Source organism: Zootoca vivipara, chromosome 1 (assembly GCF_965207765.1).
Source record: "Zootoca vivipara chromosome 1, rZooViv2.hap1.1, whole genome shotgun sequence".
NCBI classification, from domain to species: Eukaryota; Metazoa; Chordata; class Lepidosauria; order Squamata; family Lacertidae; genus Zootoca; species Zootoca vivipara.
This window is the reverse complement of record NC_142582.1, coordinates 42,116,518-42,136,522: the sequence shown is the minus strand read 5'-3', so window position 1 is coordinate 42,136,522 and position 20,005 is coordinate 42,116,518. Positions and strand designations below refer to the sequence as shown.

Here is a 20,005-nt window from a genome sequence, read left to right as displayed (position 1 = left end):
TACGCTTGCCAACTGAGTTCCAAGGTGAGAAGGAGGAAAGAGTGAGAACAACTGGGGTGGTGATGGCTGAGAGGCAGATGATGGTGCTCTCAAGAATTGTTCTTTGCTTCAGATTTTAATCTGAGCCCGGTCAGAATTTGTAAGTTTATAAAGTTAGCCTCTTGAGACGTAGCCAAGAGACTATGGAAGCTGGCTACATTATTGTGAAAACACTTTAAATTCTATTTTTTTTCTAAGTTCTAAAAAATTATTTGGATGATGTACAGTCCCCATTTATATGACTCCAGTGAGGAAAATACTCATCTCTGCTAGGGTATCAAATTTCTGTGAATTCTGAAGTGCATTTTGTGATACAGTTCTCAACTCCATGTAGGTTACCAAAAATGCTTATTTTAGGATAAAATATGTTGAGAAATGCATACCCTGAGAAAAAAATGTCAACTCTTAAAAATACATATTTAACTATTTTTATTTACCGTAAAATGCACATTAATGCAGAAATGGGACAGAATAGAATTAGGAATGAGCACATGAAACTGACATGGCCTGGAAACTAAGACAGCTCTTTCCCTCCCTAATTATAAACATATGATGCTGAAACTCAGTCTGCTGTAAAAAAAAAAAAAGACATTACTATTCTCAAAGCATTCTTAAAGAGTATCTTTACTGCACCTTTTTCCAAACAAAATGATGGGCTGGATCCAGTTAGAGAAACTTATCTCCCACTTAAATTAACAGGACTTTGTAGCTAACCTTTTCCTCTGATTTCAACATTGCCTAAGCATCACATTTACTTACTCATTTACTCTGGATTCAGCCTGATGTATTTTTTTCATCTTGGCTCATTTGTTTCTAACACGCACCCACTATATGGTTGTTATGATAGGACACTCCTCCCCAGGAAATATTATTTTATAAAGGTTTCTCAGTGAAACACACAATGATTTAAAAAAAAAGATGTTCAAAGAAAGCACCGACTGCACATACGTTAATGTAGAGTGTGGCGATGATGTTCCTGTGAATGCACATACATAAGGTTTTGAGTTAAATTGTGAAATCCACAACTCCATTTTCATCTGGGCTGTTCCGTATTCAAATGGTGCAAATGTTACCATAATTTCTACTTTCCCATTGGCAGGAATTATTCCTGTAGTGAATGAACGAATTAAAACAAACAAACAAAAAATAGTTAGTGCATTCATCTTGAAATCACAGCACTTTTATGACCAAAAGAAATTGTACAGAACAATCAGGGATGTTGGGGAGCTTAGTTTGAGAGGCCTTAAAGGTGATGTGAATTTGGCAAGGTGATTGGAAAAGCAAATTACTAGTATAGTTCAGCAGCTGGTGGCACTTCTTGGTAAAAACAAACAAACATGATTACCCCTAAAGTTCAACCTTTTGGTGCAGATAAGCTATGGCATCAGCTCAAGGCAACATGGCCCAATATCCAGGGAGGATGGGCATTGTAGTCTAGCAGCATATCGATGCTCATAGGTTTCCATTTCTTCAACTGGGGAGGTTGTAGCAATTAAGATCTCTGTTCTTAATTTGTGGAGTAGGGGGCAATCCTAACATCCTCTCTACCACTGATGGGGTTTTATCTACAGCCCTGCCACGCATGGCAGCCACAGTGGGACTTTGGAGTGGGTGGACAGGACAGTGAGATTGGCTTGAGATCCAGAGAATTATGGGCCAGCTGGGACCGGCCCTTCCCAATGAACCCCACATTTTGCGGCTTTCCACTGTCTCCTGCCAAACCAAAAATTCAGCAGCTGGTGGAAAGTTGTCTTAGCTGGGTGAAGGGACACTTTTCCTCATTCCAACCACCCACCCATCTACCTACCCAGCCCAGCATGAGGGGTGGGTGGCAGATTGCACTATACAGTACATGCTATTTAAGATACCAGCATTCACACATTAATGAAGTAATGCTCCCCCTCCCAAGATTTTACCAGATGTTGGATGAACCGTAAAGGCTTTGTGAGGCTGAAGATATTCTATGTGGAACTCAAAATCTATGGGACAGCTGCACTCCAGGGGGATCATATATTCTTTACTGGAAAAGGTGATACAGGACAAAAGAATCAGAAATAATTACATTAATGTTCATTAGCACATCTTTCCACCCATGGGCAGCATGACAGATAGAAATGTACTGAGCAGGTAAGTACAAACCCTCCTTAGCCCTGGAAAGTGACCTTAATCCAACTGTTAAACGCAAAAATTTGGCTCTTTTCATGCTGGTAGCAGCTTTAGATGGCTATTGGTCAGCAATGGAAGTCTTCTATAGAGCTATCCAGAGAGACCTGGATCAGTAAGGTTTGGGATTGATCACTGGATCCCAAACATATTCAGTTGTATGTTGGGATGCCCTATCTTTTCTGAACTGGTTGCTGTTCTTTCTGCAATTATTTTTAGTCTGACTCTGTACTAAGTGATGTAGGGCCTTTATATATAACTGGATTTGATTTTGTGTAGTTATACAAGTTGTTCTTTCCTGATATATTGAAATAATAAAAAAATTGTGGGAAACGTAAGTACAAAGAGACACGAATATGAAACCCTTGTCAAATTAATGCAATATATGAACCAGAGACAGGTGACAATAAAGTAGTATTTTTATTAAAATGAGCAATTGCTGGAAGAGAAAAAAACACAATAATCTGTAAAACAATCATGTATTTAATTTGCTCTGGTGCTGTATTTTTTCACTACCGTATTATCTTGAAAGAAAATTTATATTATTTTATGAAAATAATAAGAAAAAAAGACAGCTGTAATGTTTTCATGAGTAAAAAGCAGTCATCACTACAGTGTTTTTAATTTATATGAGGCTTGGGCAGAAGGTAAATCTTTGTGTACTTTGCTCTAGATCAACAAGGATTTATGACACCAAATTGTTTAAGAACAGAAGAAACGGTATAGCCTGCCTAGCCCAGCAAATTCTACTGCTGAAATGACAGAAGTTTGAGATAACCAGCAGTGGGTCTTTGCATGGAAACACTGTGAGTTCCTGGGCTGTTAATTCTTTAATTCCAAGCATGTGTCTTTTGCACCAGGTTTTGCTCTGGGTGCAATCTCAGGGTTCTAGCAAAAAACAAGAGATCCTGCAAGCCTAGGGTCTCACTGGACTCAATGGGGCTTACTTCCGAGTAGATGTGTACAGAATTGCACTGCACATCCTGAATTAAAAATTGTGTGATCTCATAGATCAGGTATTTTAGAATTTAGTTTTCAGCAAACTCCTCTGACAGTCACTCAGGTTGTAGGTCACAGTTTTGAGTACTCCACCCCATAAAGAATCCCCACCCCACTTGCACATTGCATGTATAAATAGATCAACGGAGAGAAACTACATCCATTTGTCTAGACTGAGCAGCATTCATCATCATCATCATCATCATCATCATCATCATCATCATCATCATATTTTATTTCTACCCTGTCCATCTGGCTGGGTTTCCCCAGCCGCTCTGGGTGGCTTTCAACAGAACATTAAAAACAGAATAAAATTTCAGACATTAAGAACTTCCCTAAACAGGGCTGCCTTCAGAAACTTCTCCATCTGTAGTCATAAGAGGTAGCATCCAGGACGGATAACGTGATACTTTTGGAACTGTTATCCAGCTCTTGCTTAGTTACATCTATTGATATCAATAAGGCTTATTCACAGGTTATTGGAATTAGCCTCATCTTCTCAGCCAATGATTAGACCCGTATCCTAAGCTAAAAAAGCAGCTTCGGATTCCTAGCTGGCTGACACCCGCCTGTTGGATGCCCTATGTATTTTCCAAAAGCCTAGCCTATCTATAAGGATTTTTGCATGTCTGGTTTTAACTAGTCAAAACAAAATGACTTAGAAAAACACAACATATTCTTCACTTTATTATTTTTTACTCAAACTCCTCCAACATTCTATAAACTGTTGACTAAAATCCTGTCTAGCTGATTAAGAAGGAATGTAGTTTATATGTAGTATTGCCTTGAATTTTTTTTTAAAAGGCTGGATGAAGAAGAGATTCACTGCTTGATAGGTTTTTAACATTTCCAATTTGGGTAGCAATTGTGGCCTTCCTAAGAAGGAAGCCATGGGTGGACAGGGTGAGATGGGTATATGTGAAGAATGGAATTGATCATGGGACCCAGGAGAGATTTTTTTAAAATCATAAACTAACTTTCACTTAAAGAGTAGGATTTGTAGGAAAAAAATATACATAGTTAAAATCAAAGTGGCTCCAATGAGGATACTGCCTGTAAGTAGATGCTACACACACACACACACTATACCTTTAAAGCACATTCAAAGCGCTTCCTCTCCCTCACTTCAATGCATTCAGGAGAATGTTTCTGGGTCCACAACCAGGGACTTTCATGCATCAGGAAGTCATAGCTCAATGGTTTAACATCATAGAAACATAGAATTGCAGAGCTGGAAGGGACCCCAAGGGTCATCTAGTCCAAACCCCTGCAATGTAGGAATCTCAACTAAAACATCTATGACTGATGGCTGTCTTTCCTCTGCTTTAAAACCCACAATGAAGGAGAGTCCACCGCCTCCCAAGGGAGACCGTTCCAACTGTCCAACAGCTTTCACTGCCAGAAAGTTCTTCCTGACATTTAGTTGGAATCTCCTTTCTTGTAACTTGAAGCCATTGGTTTGAGTCCTACCCTCTGGAGCAGGAGAAAACAAGCTTGCTCCACCTTCCATGCGACAGCCCTCGAGATATTTGACAATGGCCATCATATCTCCTCTCAGTCTCCTCTTTTCCAGGCTAAACATCTTCAACTCCCTCAACTGCTCCTCATAAGACTTGGTTTCCAGACCCTTGATCATTTTGATCGCCCTTCTCTATACACGTTCCAGCTTGTTATTATAGAGCATCTGTTTTGCATACAGGAGATCCTATGTTAAATCTCTGGCATCTCCACGTATGGCTGGGAAAGACTCCCTTCTGGAACCCTGGAGATTCTCTGTTAATTTATGTAAATAATACTGAAACAGGTAGATCAATGGTCTGATTTGTTATGTCGGTTTCATTTGTTCCTATAATATACCATCTCTGTACTATAACTCTGTAAGTAAGAGCACAGTGCTAATGGAAAGCATTTATACAACTCAAGGCTACCATAGTGGAATATAAACACTGTCTCTCAGAAATCTCATCAGCCTTGGAGAAATACAGCATTACAGTTGCAGATAATCTTTCAGAATAATCAAATATATTTTACAATGCTTGCCCACTGACAGCACACTGCTATGGTAAAACCAGATGCAATTGTATTTCCTGATTGAGTTAATATTATATGAAAAGGTACTCTGTTTTGTTCTGCCCTCTCCCCAACCTGTCACATTAAGCTAATTATTTTAGCAACACATGAGAAACAGTTTAATTTTTAAAAAATCACAACAGCTTACCATTGTCCTAGAGAAACATCAGATAAAGTAATGAAGGATGGAAATTCTACAGTGTTCATCACAGGATAGGCATGTAGAGGAATCAGCAATGTGTCATCTCCCTGGAGGGAACACCAAGAAGGAAATTACATAGACTGTTACAAGAGATAAATATTAATTGACATGCACTGGGGTGGTTACTAACTGGCTCCTCTTGTACTACTGAGTTACAAGAACCAAGGTTATGTGGACCAAGGTTATATGGACTGTGAAAAATGACTGGCTTTCAATAGAGAATAATGGAGATAAGAACATACACAATGTAGGGGAAAGTTATTCAGTCTGATTTTATACATGTTTACCAAGTTGCAAGACTTACTTATAATCAGAACAATTGTTTATTATTTATAAAAAGAGCCAAATATATATTAGGCACTGTGCAGCAATAGACAAAAAAAGTCCCTGACTACAGGGTCACTTTTTGTTTGTTTGTGTGTGTGTGTGTGTGTGCGCACACACACACACACACACACACACACATGTGCAGGATTACGGCCTTATTCCATTTTCAAATATGAAAATATGGACACAGATTTAGACAGCCATATGGCCAAATCAGTGTGCTTTCAGCCTAAATCAGGGAACTTCAGCCCAAAAGACACAGCCATTGGTGAGTGGGGCCAGAAGAAAAGTTGGCACAGAAATGGATGTGGCTTTTAAATTTGTACAGTGGGCTACATTCCAGCCACACATGCCAGTGGTTTCTATACACAACCTTGCAGAAAGCATGCCAGTGCAAGTAGATAAATAGGTACCGCTGCAGCAGGAAGGTAAACGGCGTTTCTGTGTGTTCTGGCACTCGCCACGGTCCTCCAAGCGCTAGTAGCTGTTTATTCATGCTACCCACATGACCCAGAAAAGCTGTCTGTGGACAAACGCTGGCTCCCTCGGCCTGAAGCAAGATGAGCGCCCCACCCCAAAGTCGCCTTTGACTGGACTTAACCGTCCAGGGGTCCTTTACATTTACCTTTTTGCCTTATACAGAGACATATCTCTCCATCCAGGCAAGCAATAACATATTCCAGTCAGGTACAAGCATACAAAAGAGGTGGAGAGAAGATTACCCAGGGAGGGGTGGCGCTTGGGATGGGGGCTTGATATATAGACTTAGAAGGACACATTCAGCTCCTGGGTCTGAGTTTCCCCGTCCTTAGCTTACATTTTGGTGGCTTTGTCAGGAATGGTGATAAATGACCTTTTTTCGCCTTTAAAGGTATGTTTCTAGTCCTCTTGGGGATGAGGAAATATTGAAAAACATAGAAGCTTTCCTGAAAATGTTCAGCATTCTAAGAAGCTTCATTTTTATTTTTCTGCAGCACTGAGTTGCAAATTTCACAAGTGTATTTCCTATAAGGAGATTGCAGTAAGGATCGTGCCTAAAAATACTGTGTAGATAATCCACTCCAACAAAAATTTTCTGCATTCGAGTGAAAAAACTACGGTACCAGTTTCGAGCATTAAAAAAAACCTGGAACCATTCTTCTGAACACTTCTATTTTGAATTTCAAACCAAACCAGACAGTCTTAGTATTTCCCCATTAGGTTCACATTACAGTCATACCTCGGTTTGCGACCGCGGACCCGGAAGTGTTTACATCCGGGTTCCGCGGTGCGGGGATGCGCAGAAGAGCCGCTCTGTTTACGATGTACTCGGGGAGCGACCGGAACGAATTGCGGTTGTAAACCGAGGTATGACTGTAGACCTCTGTTTGCTCCCCCCTCCCCCCCCAATTCAGTGTGTTATCTCTTCATTGAGGGTAGAACAAAATAACACAAAGGAAAGAGATGAATAATACAGACTGACAATACAGTGACTAAAATTGAGTGATATTAATCTGTAAGATCAATCCATTATTTTTATGTATCATGGACTACAACAGCATATTTATTTCACTCATACAAAGTGAGGAGGAGGCTACATATACATTTCCCCCCTTGTGGTGTCTTACCTGAGAATGGATTCTAATGCAGTCATAATAATATCGCCATTCATCAGCACAGAAATCAACCGTAATTGGGAAGGACAAGCCAGGGACAAGCCGTTGCTGTAAAACAGAGAAGGGTAATTTCCCAAGAAGTGCCCAGCTGACATTTATATGGCAATGTGAAAATGGAAAGTGGAGAATTAAATGCAAATGATGAGAAGGTTACTACTGACACTTACTATTTTGCTGTATTTGATCTGAAAGTACTTTGTCTCCGGTGGAATAACATGGAAATTTATAACTTCGCTTGAAATATTGAGAAGTTTCTGTTGAACAAAATAAGCAGGGTTTTTTCTGCCTTTCATTTTAAGAACAAACATCTATGTTTTAAAATCTTAAGTGACAGTCTAACTGTAATGAATTCGAATTGCTATCTAGTGAACTTTGGAAAATAGGTCCTTGACCGATCATTTCCTTCAGTATTGTTCTTATGGGTCGCCCCCCCCCCCCCACTTTGTGTTTGCAAAAGATATAGAAAAGATATTCAGAAAGTGGTCAAAAGACAGTGGCCGCATTTCTATATTATGCCTACACTACAGTTTAGAGACACATTCATGAGCAAGAAGGAGCTACAGCAAGTTTTGAGCTGGCACACCGCTTGCTGCCCCATGGTCCAAGGAGAAGCTTGGGCAGCATTTTCACACATGTATCCTGAATCTTGGCTTGTTATGTCTAAGGATTTTTATAGATTTTCACGGTTCTGACCAATCGAGTTCGATTCCTCTTGCATCAAATGTTGGCTTATGTCGCAGCCACTTTTACACTATCATATTTTTTTTAGGTATACATGAAAAATACACATATTTATTCATTTAAAAGTGTCAAGCCCCATCCTGTACTATATTTCTGCTACATAATTCTACATGGACATTAATACGCATGTAGTTTACACAGTTAAAAACGCATTGTTATATGCATATGCTAGTTAATTTAGGAAACATGAGAGTGTATGCAGATAATATTACATGGATAATAATGTGTTTAATAATACATATAATATGCAAGAATTATTTGAAGTTTTAGAGGAACCAGGGTGGAGAATTCACTTCCTGCCAAAATTAAGGAGCAAGACGGGAATTAGAAAAAAATAAATCTGTGTGGATAGAGATTTTCCCCTAGCTGTGTTGTCTAACCCAAGGAATTGTAGTTTACAGCCAACTGCAACTAGTTTAAACAAGCCAGCTTCATAAACTATGGTTTTAAATCTGACAATGGCTTGCTCTAAACCATGGTCCCTATTCTGGATCTGGACAATTTGAGATCCAGTGAAACAAAAAGCAGATGTTACCAAAGTCCTTTTCCCAATTGTACAGGAGGGGGAGGGGGGAGGATAAGAGTGTCCAAGTCCAGGGTGCTCTGTGGCTCTGTCCTGCTTGTGCACATCTTAGACTAAACCATGGTTTAGCGTGATGTGCATAGGTGGCCAGTGGGCAATTTCAGGTGTAATTATTTCATTTCAGCCCGCTACCTAACAACACCATTATTAACTTACCAGTTCTTGTTGCTGATGTTGTTCCATTATATACCCTCCAAAGTGCATGATGGCAGGTTTAGCCTGTATGACATCATTTCTTACAAGCTTTCTAAAAATCTCTGAAAAGGAAAAAAAAGAATGAAGTAAATCAAAAGCAATAATTGGTATATTGAGTCAGATCAGCTGGATCAGAGCTCAATTAAAGTTAGTGGTGACTAACGTGTTCCATATATTTTAATAAGGCTTAGCTGTGATTAGCTTAGGCCACAGTCTAGTCAGCCTACCTTCTTTGTAGAAAAAGCTATCAGGGACCTGTTCCCAACCTGCTCATTGCTATCAGCCTCACCACACCAAGCCAGATGTTGTCTTTTTGTAAGTCTCCTCACTTCCCTGCCTTGGCCAAGTGCGCAAAGGATTTAGCAGCCATTCTGCCTGCATAGCAGCAGTGTATCTCTGGATTGCTTGGCCAACCAGTCAACTGGAGCAAGACTGGAGCAAGACTGAAGGTCTTTCAGATGACCTATTTGTTGAGCATTCAGGGAGATTAGATAACCTTGGTTTATTTAATAAGCGTTTGCTCTGATTAGTTTGCAGGAAGTGGCATTGTATCAAAGCAAGTATTAACCCCCCCCCCACTATCCAATGCAGTGCCCCATCTCTTAGCTTCTTCCAATAAGTCTAAACTTTAAGAGGAGTGTTTTTGTGTGCGAGACCTCCCAATCAACTATAACAGCACAACCTGAATTTCTTGGTAATGAACCTCGCACCCCACCGAAAACAGTTAACATTTGGAAGCACCCGAAGGCCTTAAAAAAAACCTATAAATCAACAAGTCCCGCCTGCATAAGAAATCACCTACTGGATTCCACAAGGCGATTGGGGACATCAGTTGCTTCCTTAGTAGCATCCACCAGGCTGTCCAAAAGAAGAGACTGCAGTTTCTCAGGGGGTTCTTTGGTGTTGCTGAAGTCTTCGGAATGGGCTGATTTCACCACTTCCATCTTCTTTTGGTTATTACAACTTCCCAGGCATCAAAATCATTCCCTGTAATCAAATGCAAAAATATAGAAGTACATGTTAAAATTCTACATGCACAAAGACACTTGTGCAAATTCCTAGTCGAAAGTTCAATTCCTGCTGTCGTGGATGACACTTGTACCCAGCTTGCTTAGCATTTCCAAGGAAATGCCCCCCTTAAAAACCAACAAATGCTTTATGAATAGGATATTAGCCTCATTCATAATGGCCATAACAACATGCAAACAACTCCACTAATTATACAAACCTACTTGCCCATGTATATCTATGTAATTATTTTATGGCGAGGAGAAAAACCAAACAACCATTTTTAATGACACTTCCTTGTTAAGTTGTCTGAAGGTGATTCTCACGTGGCATACACAACAAGCAGGGGGCTTTTTTACAAATCTGTTCTATAATCCTTCCTTCCCCAAACTCACTCATCTGGAAACAGGGTAGAAACTGAAGAATATGTCTAGGTTCCCTCAGCAACAGGTTTGTAGAACAAAGTTTAGTGGGGGGGGGGGGGCAGGGAAGGCTTAAACCTTAATAGGATGCTGAAAACTAGACCCAGTCAGATTACTACATCTCTGCTCAGAGATCTGCAATGGCTACTGGTTTGTTACCAGGCCAAATTCAAGATGTTGCTATTAGTATAAAAATCCCTTAACAACCTGGAGCCAGTTTACTTGGAGGACTGCCTCACCAGTGCTATTTTTCGAAAATGTGAGAGGGGTGGTGGTGCTGGAACTCACCATGAACACCTCATGCGTTTTCTCAGATTGACAATGGCATCCACCTGAGAAGTGCCGGAACTGAGTTCTGGCAAGTTTCGGCTGAAAAAAAGCCCTGGCCGTACCTGCCTGCTTCAATCTATGGAACTGGCATTTCTACAAGTGCCATATGACATGACAATAGGCACCTTTGCTGTTATTAATTCCTGCTAAATACATTTCTGTTTAGGGAAGCCTACCCAGAAATGTAAACTTGATGTTTATTTAAATATGTAATTATGGGATGAATTCAATGTAGCACTAACCAGACTGCTGTCAACGCAAGCATTTCTGCTTGCCTGATGGAACAAACGGCCCTCTCTTCCCCTGCTGTGCTGTTATTGGGGTTTTCCCAACCTCCCCCCCCCCGCCCCAGCCAACTTGGGGGAAGGCACAGGAGGAGGCAAGCAAGGAAAGCCCTAATGAGTCAACAAAGTCCTTGTGCAGGCTTCTGCTAGCCGGACTTGTTAGCTGAATCCAGCCCCTTGTTTTAGAATGCATTAAAAAACAAACTGATTTCATCCTATACATACATAATACATAAAATGTTGAGCTGCCATTGTGCAGCTCCCATCGGAGTACTGATAGCACCTCATCACAATCCTGGATTTGCATGAAGCCAGGAAAGGGGATGGGGGAAAATAGAAGGCAGTTTCCCAAATTAACAGACCTAATAAGAAATCACTCAAAAGAAAGATTAAGGAGAGAATGCAATGTCTTTATAAATTACATGGAGAAAGAAGGCTTCCAAAGCATCACTTGGCTTAGTGTAGACTAAATCCCACTGGCAATCAGAATGTCTCTCCAAGACTTACCAACTAAATACAGTTATCTATAAAAATAAATAAATTGATTTACTAAGTATGTTCATGGATAGTGGAAAGTCATGATTCGAATTAAGGAGTCAAGCCAAAGCTTTGTAAAGAAGGCTTGTACTCCCTATGTAGAATTTAATTTGAATTTTTTTTTTAAGTTACTGGTGGTTATCTATTTTTTGTTTTTATTCTTTTTCTGTTTGTGTTTCTTTTGTTTTTCTTTTCATTTAATTTATGTATGATGGATGTATCTATGAGTGTTTGCAATCAAGAAATGAGAGAGAGAAGGCAGTTTGCACCACAGCAGTGGCCCTAGGACAGGAGAAGGGAGGTAACACTGAGAGGGGTAAAGTGATGGTTTAAATTTGGCAGAAGTTTGAGTAAAGCAGGGATAGATGAAAATGGTGGTGTTAAACAACAACAGTTTTGAGTGAAATACTATGGAATATTTGAAGGGGTTGCAAAAGGAGGGAGCAAGAGGCATGGGAATGAGGTTGAAGATGAAAGCAGGGGCATGAAAGGGTCTGAAGAAGTGTGCATGCACACGAAAGCTCATACCTATGACAAACTTAGTAGGTCTCTAAGGTGCTGCTGGAAGGAATTTTTTTATTTTGTGAAGAATAGGAGACGGTGGTGGCTTCATAGGTGGGGAAAATGTAGAAAGGGTGCTTAGGAGTTGGGATGAGAGGGAGGAAGAAGATTCAGGAGGTTCTCGTGATGTAGGCATGAAAACAGGGGTGCAAAGCAGGGCTGCAGAACAGAAGGGAGAAGTGGCTTCAGAAATGGGTGAAAAGCAAGCTTAGTAGTTGCATGGGGAGGAAAGGGGAATCTCTGGTGGGTTAAACGTGGGGGACTGGCAAGGGGGTTGGCGAGCAGAGCACAGCCCCTAGTTATTTATATTTGTAAAAAATAATTAGGCCAATTTGTTTTTAATCTCTGACTTTATCAGGATTCTTAAATGTATGTTTGTTTGTTTTCATGGAAACAGCTTAGAGGTTTTGATGTTTAAGCAGTATATAAATCCGGTTAAAAAACAAAACAAAACAGTATCACAAGGGGGATACCAATATTCTCTCACTAATTGTTTCAGAGTAACTGCTGCTCACGACAATCTTCTCCATACTCAGTGATACCAAAGCAGACTGCCCTTGAACTCTCCTTTTAAGTAAGTACTGTAAGTGCTTAGCCCTTCCTATGGTTTAGGTTAAAATCCTTTTGACTGGATTTTGACAGGATGCAAGTCCCATTGATCAAAGTTGGACTTACTTCTGAGTAAACATAGTACTGTACTTAAAATCCCAAGGAAAACAAATGCCCTTTCTGACAAATTATTTATTTTGTTTTAATATTGAAAACAATATTATAGAGCAAAGGCCATTTTTCAGCAAACAATCTGACACATCACACACACAAATTAAGGCTTCATCACAGAAATCCAAACAGCAATGTTAATTATAATTGCCAATCTTCATTAACTTTAAGAACCTCATAATGGCTCAAATGCTTTCGAGTAAGTCAACAATCCATGATTCTGCCACATAAAAGGATCACAATTCAGATATACTGTTATGCTTAAGAAACAGGTCCTGACCAAACAAATGTAATGTAATGTACAGAAAGTTTTTTTTCATCCGTCTCAGAATGTTCCAGGAAAGGAACTTTTTTTTAAGTGTATGATAAATTAATCTCCTCTGGCAATCTTTTAAAAATATCTTAATTTTTCCAACTTCTTCTTCATTTGTTAGACATTAATATGTGGAGTTATAGTAACAGCATTTCAATTCCCTGCTTTAAATAACTTTAGAATGAGTTGTTTACTTAATGAAGACAATTATAAAAGGCAGCAGCAGCTAAGAGGAATTGCAGGTCCAGTTGAAGTAAGCAGAGTTATCTCAATGTAAATAGAGCCTTGGGCTTGCCACAGAAAATTAAGCAATAAACCGTCCATTGTGTGCACAAAGCTTCATCTGCTGGGCATCTGTCAAAGCCAACCCCTTCATGACACCGCAAAACCAGGTCAAGCCTTGGAACAGAAAGGGAGAGAAAAGGAGCAAATCTTTTGGGTGGAACTACATGTTATACTGAGGACTTTTTTTCCAACCAAAACTTGCCAGAATTCAGTTCCAGCACCTCTCAGGTGGGCACCATTGCCATTATAAGAGAACAAGGGAGGCATTCATGGTGAGTTCTGGCACTTCTTTTTCTAGAAAAATAGCACTGGTTATACTTGACATAAAGTGGACACTGAAACAGCATCCCACTTTCAAATTGGCGAGCCCCGCCCCACAATGCTTACCCAGTATCTTGATGACACTGTCACACATTTCCCGAGCCCAACTACATAAATGATGGCTGCAGCCAGAAGGGGAATGAGGCCAGCAATACTACTCAAATTGAGGGAGAGGGGAGATGAACTGCTGCTTTTGGCACCAACCCTGTGCTATGTGTTTCTCGCACAACACAGCTTCCTCACCTATCTATTCTTAAAAAAGTTGTATGTGCCATATTGGAACATAATGTTTACGGTGGGAAATAAATAGGGAACAATGTACCTTAAAAATACAATGTGTGAGAACTTGTGTCTGGGACTCGGAAGACCTGGGTTCAAATTCCCAACCAGCCATGAAGGTCTCCGGATGAGTTTGGGCCAGGCACTCCAGCTCAGCTCAACCTCCCTTTGTATCGTGGGATCTCAAGAGAACATGGATTCTTAAAAAAAGAAGAAGGGTGGGACAAACTTCCACAGGTATTTCTAGAAGAGTGATAGCCAATCATTTGGGCAAGCACACTAAGTTCGCACTATGCAGTACTGTATTACAACTCCAATCCACACTTGTTTAGTCGTTTAGTCGTGTCCGACTCTTCGTGACCCAATGGACCAGAGCACGCCAGGCAATCCTGTCTTTCACTGCCTCCCACAGTTTGGTCAGACTCATGTTCGTAGCTTCGAGAACATGATCCACACTACTAGAGTGCATATAAATTTCTCCTTGTATCCAGAGGCAGGTGTGTCTTTACCTAGTAGTAGGGCAGCACTGAAGAGAAAGGAACAATAGCAGCACCTCTTTCTCCTGCACCCTTGTTGAAGTGCACCCCTGCCCCTTATGGCACCCATGCCACAGGTTGGTCACCTGTACTCGACAATCTGCTGCCTGAAGCAGTAGACATATATGGCCCTCAAACTAACATCTGAGGACACATTGTGCCCAGGCGCCATGTTGGCAACCCCTGGGTGTTGTCTGCAGTTGCTCATGTTTCTACAAGCCGAGTTAGTGGTTAAGGAAGCCGATGAGGCCTTAGCCTGCATAGAGAAGCAACCCAATTCTCCAGGAGCTAGCTGCCTGGGTCATAGCTGTTTCTAAAAAGGAAAACATGCCAAATATTTAGTCTATAATGCAATGGGCAGTAGGATACCAAGGGTGGTAACAAGGGGGTGTCAGGGTGGCACTGGAGGCATAAATGACTATCAGGCTGTGGAGAACTGATGTCATCAGTGGATCAAATCCATCAGTTATGTTGAATTAAACTAAAAAGTTTTAATTGGATTCTGAAGAAACACACAATTAATTGTTCCTGTTCTAAATTTTATGATGTGGCTTATGCAAACCGTTATTTTGAATAATGCCTTTTAAAAGGACACTAGGAATGAGTTTGTGGAACTAAAGGGGGGTGGGGGGAAGTAGCCTGAAAAAAGTTTGGGAACCATTGCATTGCACCCTGGAATAGACAATACTGGAACAGATGGGGAAATAGTTGCAATGACAACAACAACAACAACCCACACCCTCGTCCGCTGCCTCACGCAGGGCAGTTTCTGCTCTGACAATGAATCCCCTGGCAAACGACAGCCTGCTGCGCTTGCAACCTGCCGGGCCCCCAGTGTAAACCTACCAGCCCTTCCCTTCAGGGTTCAAGGAGGGACCTACCGTGCGTGCGGGTCACTCCACGCAGCCCAGAGCCAGCCGGGGGAGCCGGGTGGGCAGTGGGGGGCTGAGCGGGGAAGGGGCATGGGGAGGGCGAGGGGAGCAAAAAGAAGGCGGCGTCACCCGCCTTTCCCCTCCGCACGGAGCTTCTCCCTCCGCCTCCGTTGCTAAGCCGGTCGCCAACTCGCCGTTCCGAGGCACAGAGCACGCTGCGGACCGTGCCATTCTCGGCCGGGGGGAGGGGGGGGAAGCGAGGAAGGGAAGCCCGCCAGGCAGCAGCAGGCTTTTCTATCTTCCCCACAGGTTTATGCTTCAAGTTGTGGCTTTAGGCTCCTTAAATAAAAAAGGGGAAAAATACGTGCTTGCTGCCTCGGAAAGGGTTTTCAAGACAGAGGGGGCTGTACCATTAGTTTGAGCAGGAGGTTAGTGAGGTGAGTTTGGGAGGGAGGATGAGAAAAACGTGGGTTTCTCCTCCTGCGCTTGTACTCTTGGAAGCTGCTTTTAATGAAAGGGCTGGTGTCGTGCGTTGTTTTCATTGTAATTATTGGGTATGGTTTCAATAGATTAATTCTTTCCATGGCTAATTGCTTTTAATGATTTTTTTTTTGGGGGGGGAGGTATGTTTTTTAGCAGTAGTACTTATTGTTATCTGTAAGTTGCCTTCCAGCATGTTAGTGGCTTTATTTACCGGGCTTAATTTGAATCAAGAGAGAGTTAGATTCTGGAATTGGTTTTGAATCGCAGAGCCAACCCTGAAATATAAGGAATGAATACTACTATTACACATACCGGTAACTGCTGCGGGTGAGCATGGACCTGGTCTGCCTTTCACTTCTGATGGAAGAAGGGCCACAGCCCAGTGGAACAGCATCTGCTTTCCACGCAGAAAAGACGCAAGTTCAATCCCCAGCACCTCCAGGTCGGACAGGGAAAAGACTTCTGCCCCAGAGAGCTGCTGCTAGTCAGTGTAGACAGTACTGAGCTAGATAGATCAATGCTCTGACTTGGCATATGGTAGCTTTTGATGCTTCCGTGCATATCAGCCGCCACTAGCATCTGCACACCTAGGATTAGAAGGCAAAACGGGTTTCCAGGGTTGGTCAGATTATATCCCCCCCAACCCCCCCTATTTTAGGTATTAATTATTGCAAGTATTGTAGCTCCAGGGGTCCTGGAAGCTTGTCAGAGCTTCTCTGGTGATCTGTAAGAATTGTAGGGAGTTTTCCATGCAATACAGCTTGCTCATCAATCCCAATTTCCCTCTGCAACCTTTCCCTGATATATAAGAGGTGGTTCAGTTGATGAAGGGAGGCGGAGAGGGTCCAGCTGCCCCCAGAATCCTTTGCAACATGCAGCAGATCCACAGGGTCTGTCAGATGTAAAAAGCATTCATTGAAGGCCTAAGGTTTGCAAAACCACTGCACTAGAACAAACCTGCACCTTTAAAAGTTATGTGCAACAGTCCCCCGCCTTGCTTCTACATGTAACTGTGATATGATAAGCAGTGCCTTAGCTGCATGTTATATCAGTGCCGGATTTATGTATAAGCTAAACAAGCTGTAGCTTAGGGCCCCACTCTCTTGGGGGCCCCCCAAAAAAACGGAATAGGAAAAAAACACCTGGATGTACATTTCCAAAATATAAGATTAAAAAAAATGAAACCTACATACAGCAACAGTGTTTTGTGTTGTGTAGGCTCCTATGATGTAAGTAATCAACACAAAAAACCAGTGACAATTTGTTGTTGGCAAAAGACAGCTGGACATATAAAGGGCTCCATTACCTTCAGTAGCTTAGGGCCTCATCAAACCTAAATCCGGCCCTGTGTTATATGCATGACCTGGCAAGCAAGCAAGAGGAAGGCGCCTTGCTCCCTGTAGTATCTGACGATGACCTTACAACCTGAAGGTGGAACTGCTGCCTCATATGCCACCTTATAACAGAAACACTTCTGACTATTATGATTCATCCTTGCCCTTTGCCAAGGGGATGTGGCTGGTGGTTAATAGCCAGCCATAGCAATCCCATGCAAACAAAAGTCTCATTATTTTGTTAGTAGACTACCTGTCTAACTCAAAAACGAAACACAAATGAGAAAGTTAAGAAAAGGGGCAATGAAAGGTAACAGGGAAGGAGGAACTGCGTTGCAGCAGGACATTGTAATGGTGAAGATACAAGCAGGCAAAGCAGGTTTAAATTCTGCCGATGGAGATGGAATCTGATGTCCTGTTCTTTCTCTCTGGATCTGGACCTGATCTCTGAAAATTTCCAAAGGGCTTCATGGCTAGGGGTCAGGAGGAGAGAATGGTCTTGTATTCAGGTCTGGCTAAGTGTGCTTCCTATTTAGGCATCTGGTTGGCCACTGTGAGAAGAGGATGCTGGACTAGATAGGCCATCGGCCCAGTCCAGGGGGCTCTTCTTTGATTCTTTTGTTAAATGCAGGGCAAACATTGCAGAAAGGTGAAGCGTCATCAACCACATCACCAGCTGTCTCATGAACCATTCCTCTGCACCAGATGGAGGAAAGGTACTTCGCCAATATGGATGTGAAACTTTGATGCACCAGTTGTGTTGTGCAAGGCAGAAGAATTGCCACAAACCAGGCCTTTAAAAAGTTGGGGGGGGACAACAGGGATTTTACAGGGCTAACTCTTCCATTGGGCAGAGTTGGGCAGTTAAGGCATGCAGAGTGGAGAGAGTATTGTGTGAGCCAGACAGCTTACCTTGTGCCTCCTAAGCTAGTCCGCTGCCCTGAGGTGCAGTAGAGAATGCTGTCCTGTTAAAAAGGTAAAGGTAAAGGGACCCCTGACCATTAGGTCCAGTCATGACTGACTCTGGGGTTGCAGCACTCATCTCGCTTTATTGGCCGAGGGAGCCGGTGTACAGGTTCCAGGTCATGTGGCCAGCATGACAAAGCCGCTTCTGGTGAACCAGAGCAGCACACGGAAACGCCATTTACCTTCCCACCGGAGCGGTACTTATTTATCTACTTGCACTTTGATGTGCTTTCGAACTGCTAGGTTGGCAGGAGCAGGGACCAAGTAACTCGAGCTCACCCCATCACGGGGATTCGAACCGCCGACCTTCTGGTAGGCAAGCCCTAGGCTCTGTGGTTTAATCCATGGCGCCACCCATGGCCCGTGTCCTGTTACCAGTGTTTAAATTAGTCCAACTGTCAAATTGGTTAGCTGTTCAATATGGAATCGGGGTGATGGAAATCACCATCTTGTCCTTTGCGTGACACATCAAAATGTTTTGGGTTGGCTAGACAGGGAAATTGCTGGACCACAGTAGTTCTGCGGTTTAGTAACTTCATTCTGGATTCTTCAGAATATCTGAGGGAGCAAATCATCTCAGTACCTACAGATGTTGATAATATTAGCCCAAAGTACCGGTATATTTAATATGGTCTTGTAGCATTATAAGAAAAAGAATGCTTCTAATTTAATTCTACATTAGCCTTTCCCTTTTTCCCCTTTACATTTGCTGTATTGCTGCACAGTGATTAACATTTTGTGGCAGATCAAATATCAGAAATGCAGGCAGGTAAAACGTTCTAGAGTGCAATATCCCCTTCCTGGACATTTGTTGTTGTTTAGTCATTTAGTCGTGTCCGACTCTTCGTGACCCCATGGACCAGAGCACGCCAGGCACTCCTGTCTTCCACTGCCTCCTGCAGTTTGGTCACACTCATGTTGGTGGCTTCGAGAACACTATCCAACCATCTTGTCCTCTGTCGTCCCCATCTCCTTGTGCCCTCAATCTTTCCCAACATCAGGGTCTTTTCCAGGGAGTCTTCTCTTCTCATGAGGTGGCCAAAGTATTGGAGCCTCAGCTTCATGATCTGTCCTTCCAGTGAGCACTTGGGGCTGATTTCCTTAAGAATGGGTAGGTTTGATCTTCTTGCAGTCCATGGGACTCTCAAGAGTCTCCTCCAGCACCATAATTCAAGAGCATCAATTCTTCGGCGATCAGCCTTCTTTATGGTCCAGCTCTCACTTCCATACATCACTACTGGGAAAACCATAGCTTTAACTATACGGACCTTTGTAGGCAAGGTGATGTCTCTGCTTTTTAAGATGCTGTCTAGGTTTGTCATTGCTTTTCTCCCAAGAAGCAGGCGTCTTTTAATTTCGTGACTGCTGTCACCATCTGCAGTGATCAAGGAGCCCAAGAAAGTAAAATCTCTCAATGCCTCCATTTCTTCCCCTTCTATTTGCCAGGAGGTGATGGGACCAGTGGCCATGATCTTAGTTCCTGGACATAGCTAGCCTTTTTTAAATGGGCTACTTGGGCAGCAATCCTGCCTCCAATTTTTTAAAAAAGGATTTGGCATATACCAAATATAATCAGTGCAAGCCAGCAGTAAGACACGACAAGGGCGGGGGCTCAGGTCTGTAGTCAGATTTCACATTTGATAATAAGCATGTATGTTCAAGGGGTGGAGGCATGAAATGCATAATCTGTATATGTTTGATTTTGGACAAGGGCTCTGAAATGAATTTACCAGGTTATAACTTCTGCCCTCCCCCCAAAAATCAGTAATACAAGGATGCA

General features: G+C 42.1%; 1 protein-coding gene across 4 annotated transcripts in view; it reads right to left on the bottom strand.

Moving 5' to 3' along the window:
* The window catches only part of CFAP221 (cilia and flagella associated protein 221), a 51,278-nt gene that overhangs the window by 15,142 nt on the left and 16,131 nt on the right, over window positions 1-20,005 (bottom strand). For 2 of the 4 annotated variants that reach the window (XR_015948191.1, XM_088662026.1), the window contains exons 1-9: window positions 15,452-15,642; window positions 14,078-14,234; window positions 9,777-9,961; window positions 8,936-9,036; window positions 7,623-7,709; window positions 7,408-7,503; window positions 5,420-5,520; window positions 1,956-2,059; window positions 988-1,147 (exon numbers count right to left, since the gene is read on the bottom strand). Coding sequence is in view for 3 of the 4 variants with exons in the window: in XM_088662026.1 (XP_088518152.1) it covers window positions 988-1,147; window positions 1,956-2,059; window positions 5,420-5,520; window positions 7,408-7,503; window positions 7,623-7,709; window positions 8,936-9,036; window positions 9,777-9,918 (791 nt within the window). In the remaining variant the exon portion in view is untranslated. Of the gene's footprint in view, window positions 1-987; window positions 1,148-1,955; window positions 2,060-5,419; window positions 5,521-7,407; window positions 7,504-7,622; window positions 7,710-8,935; window positions 9,037-9,776; window positions 9,962-14,077; window positions 14,235-15,451; window positions 15,667-20,005 lie in introns of those variants that run through there. The other 2 variants (XM_035129803.3, XM_088662032.1) reach the window with 2 other exon arrangements.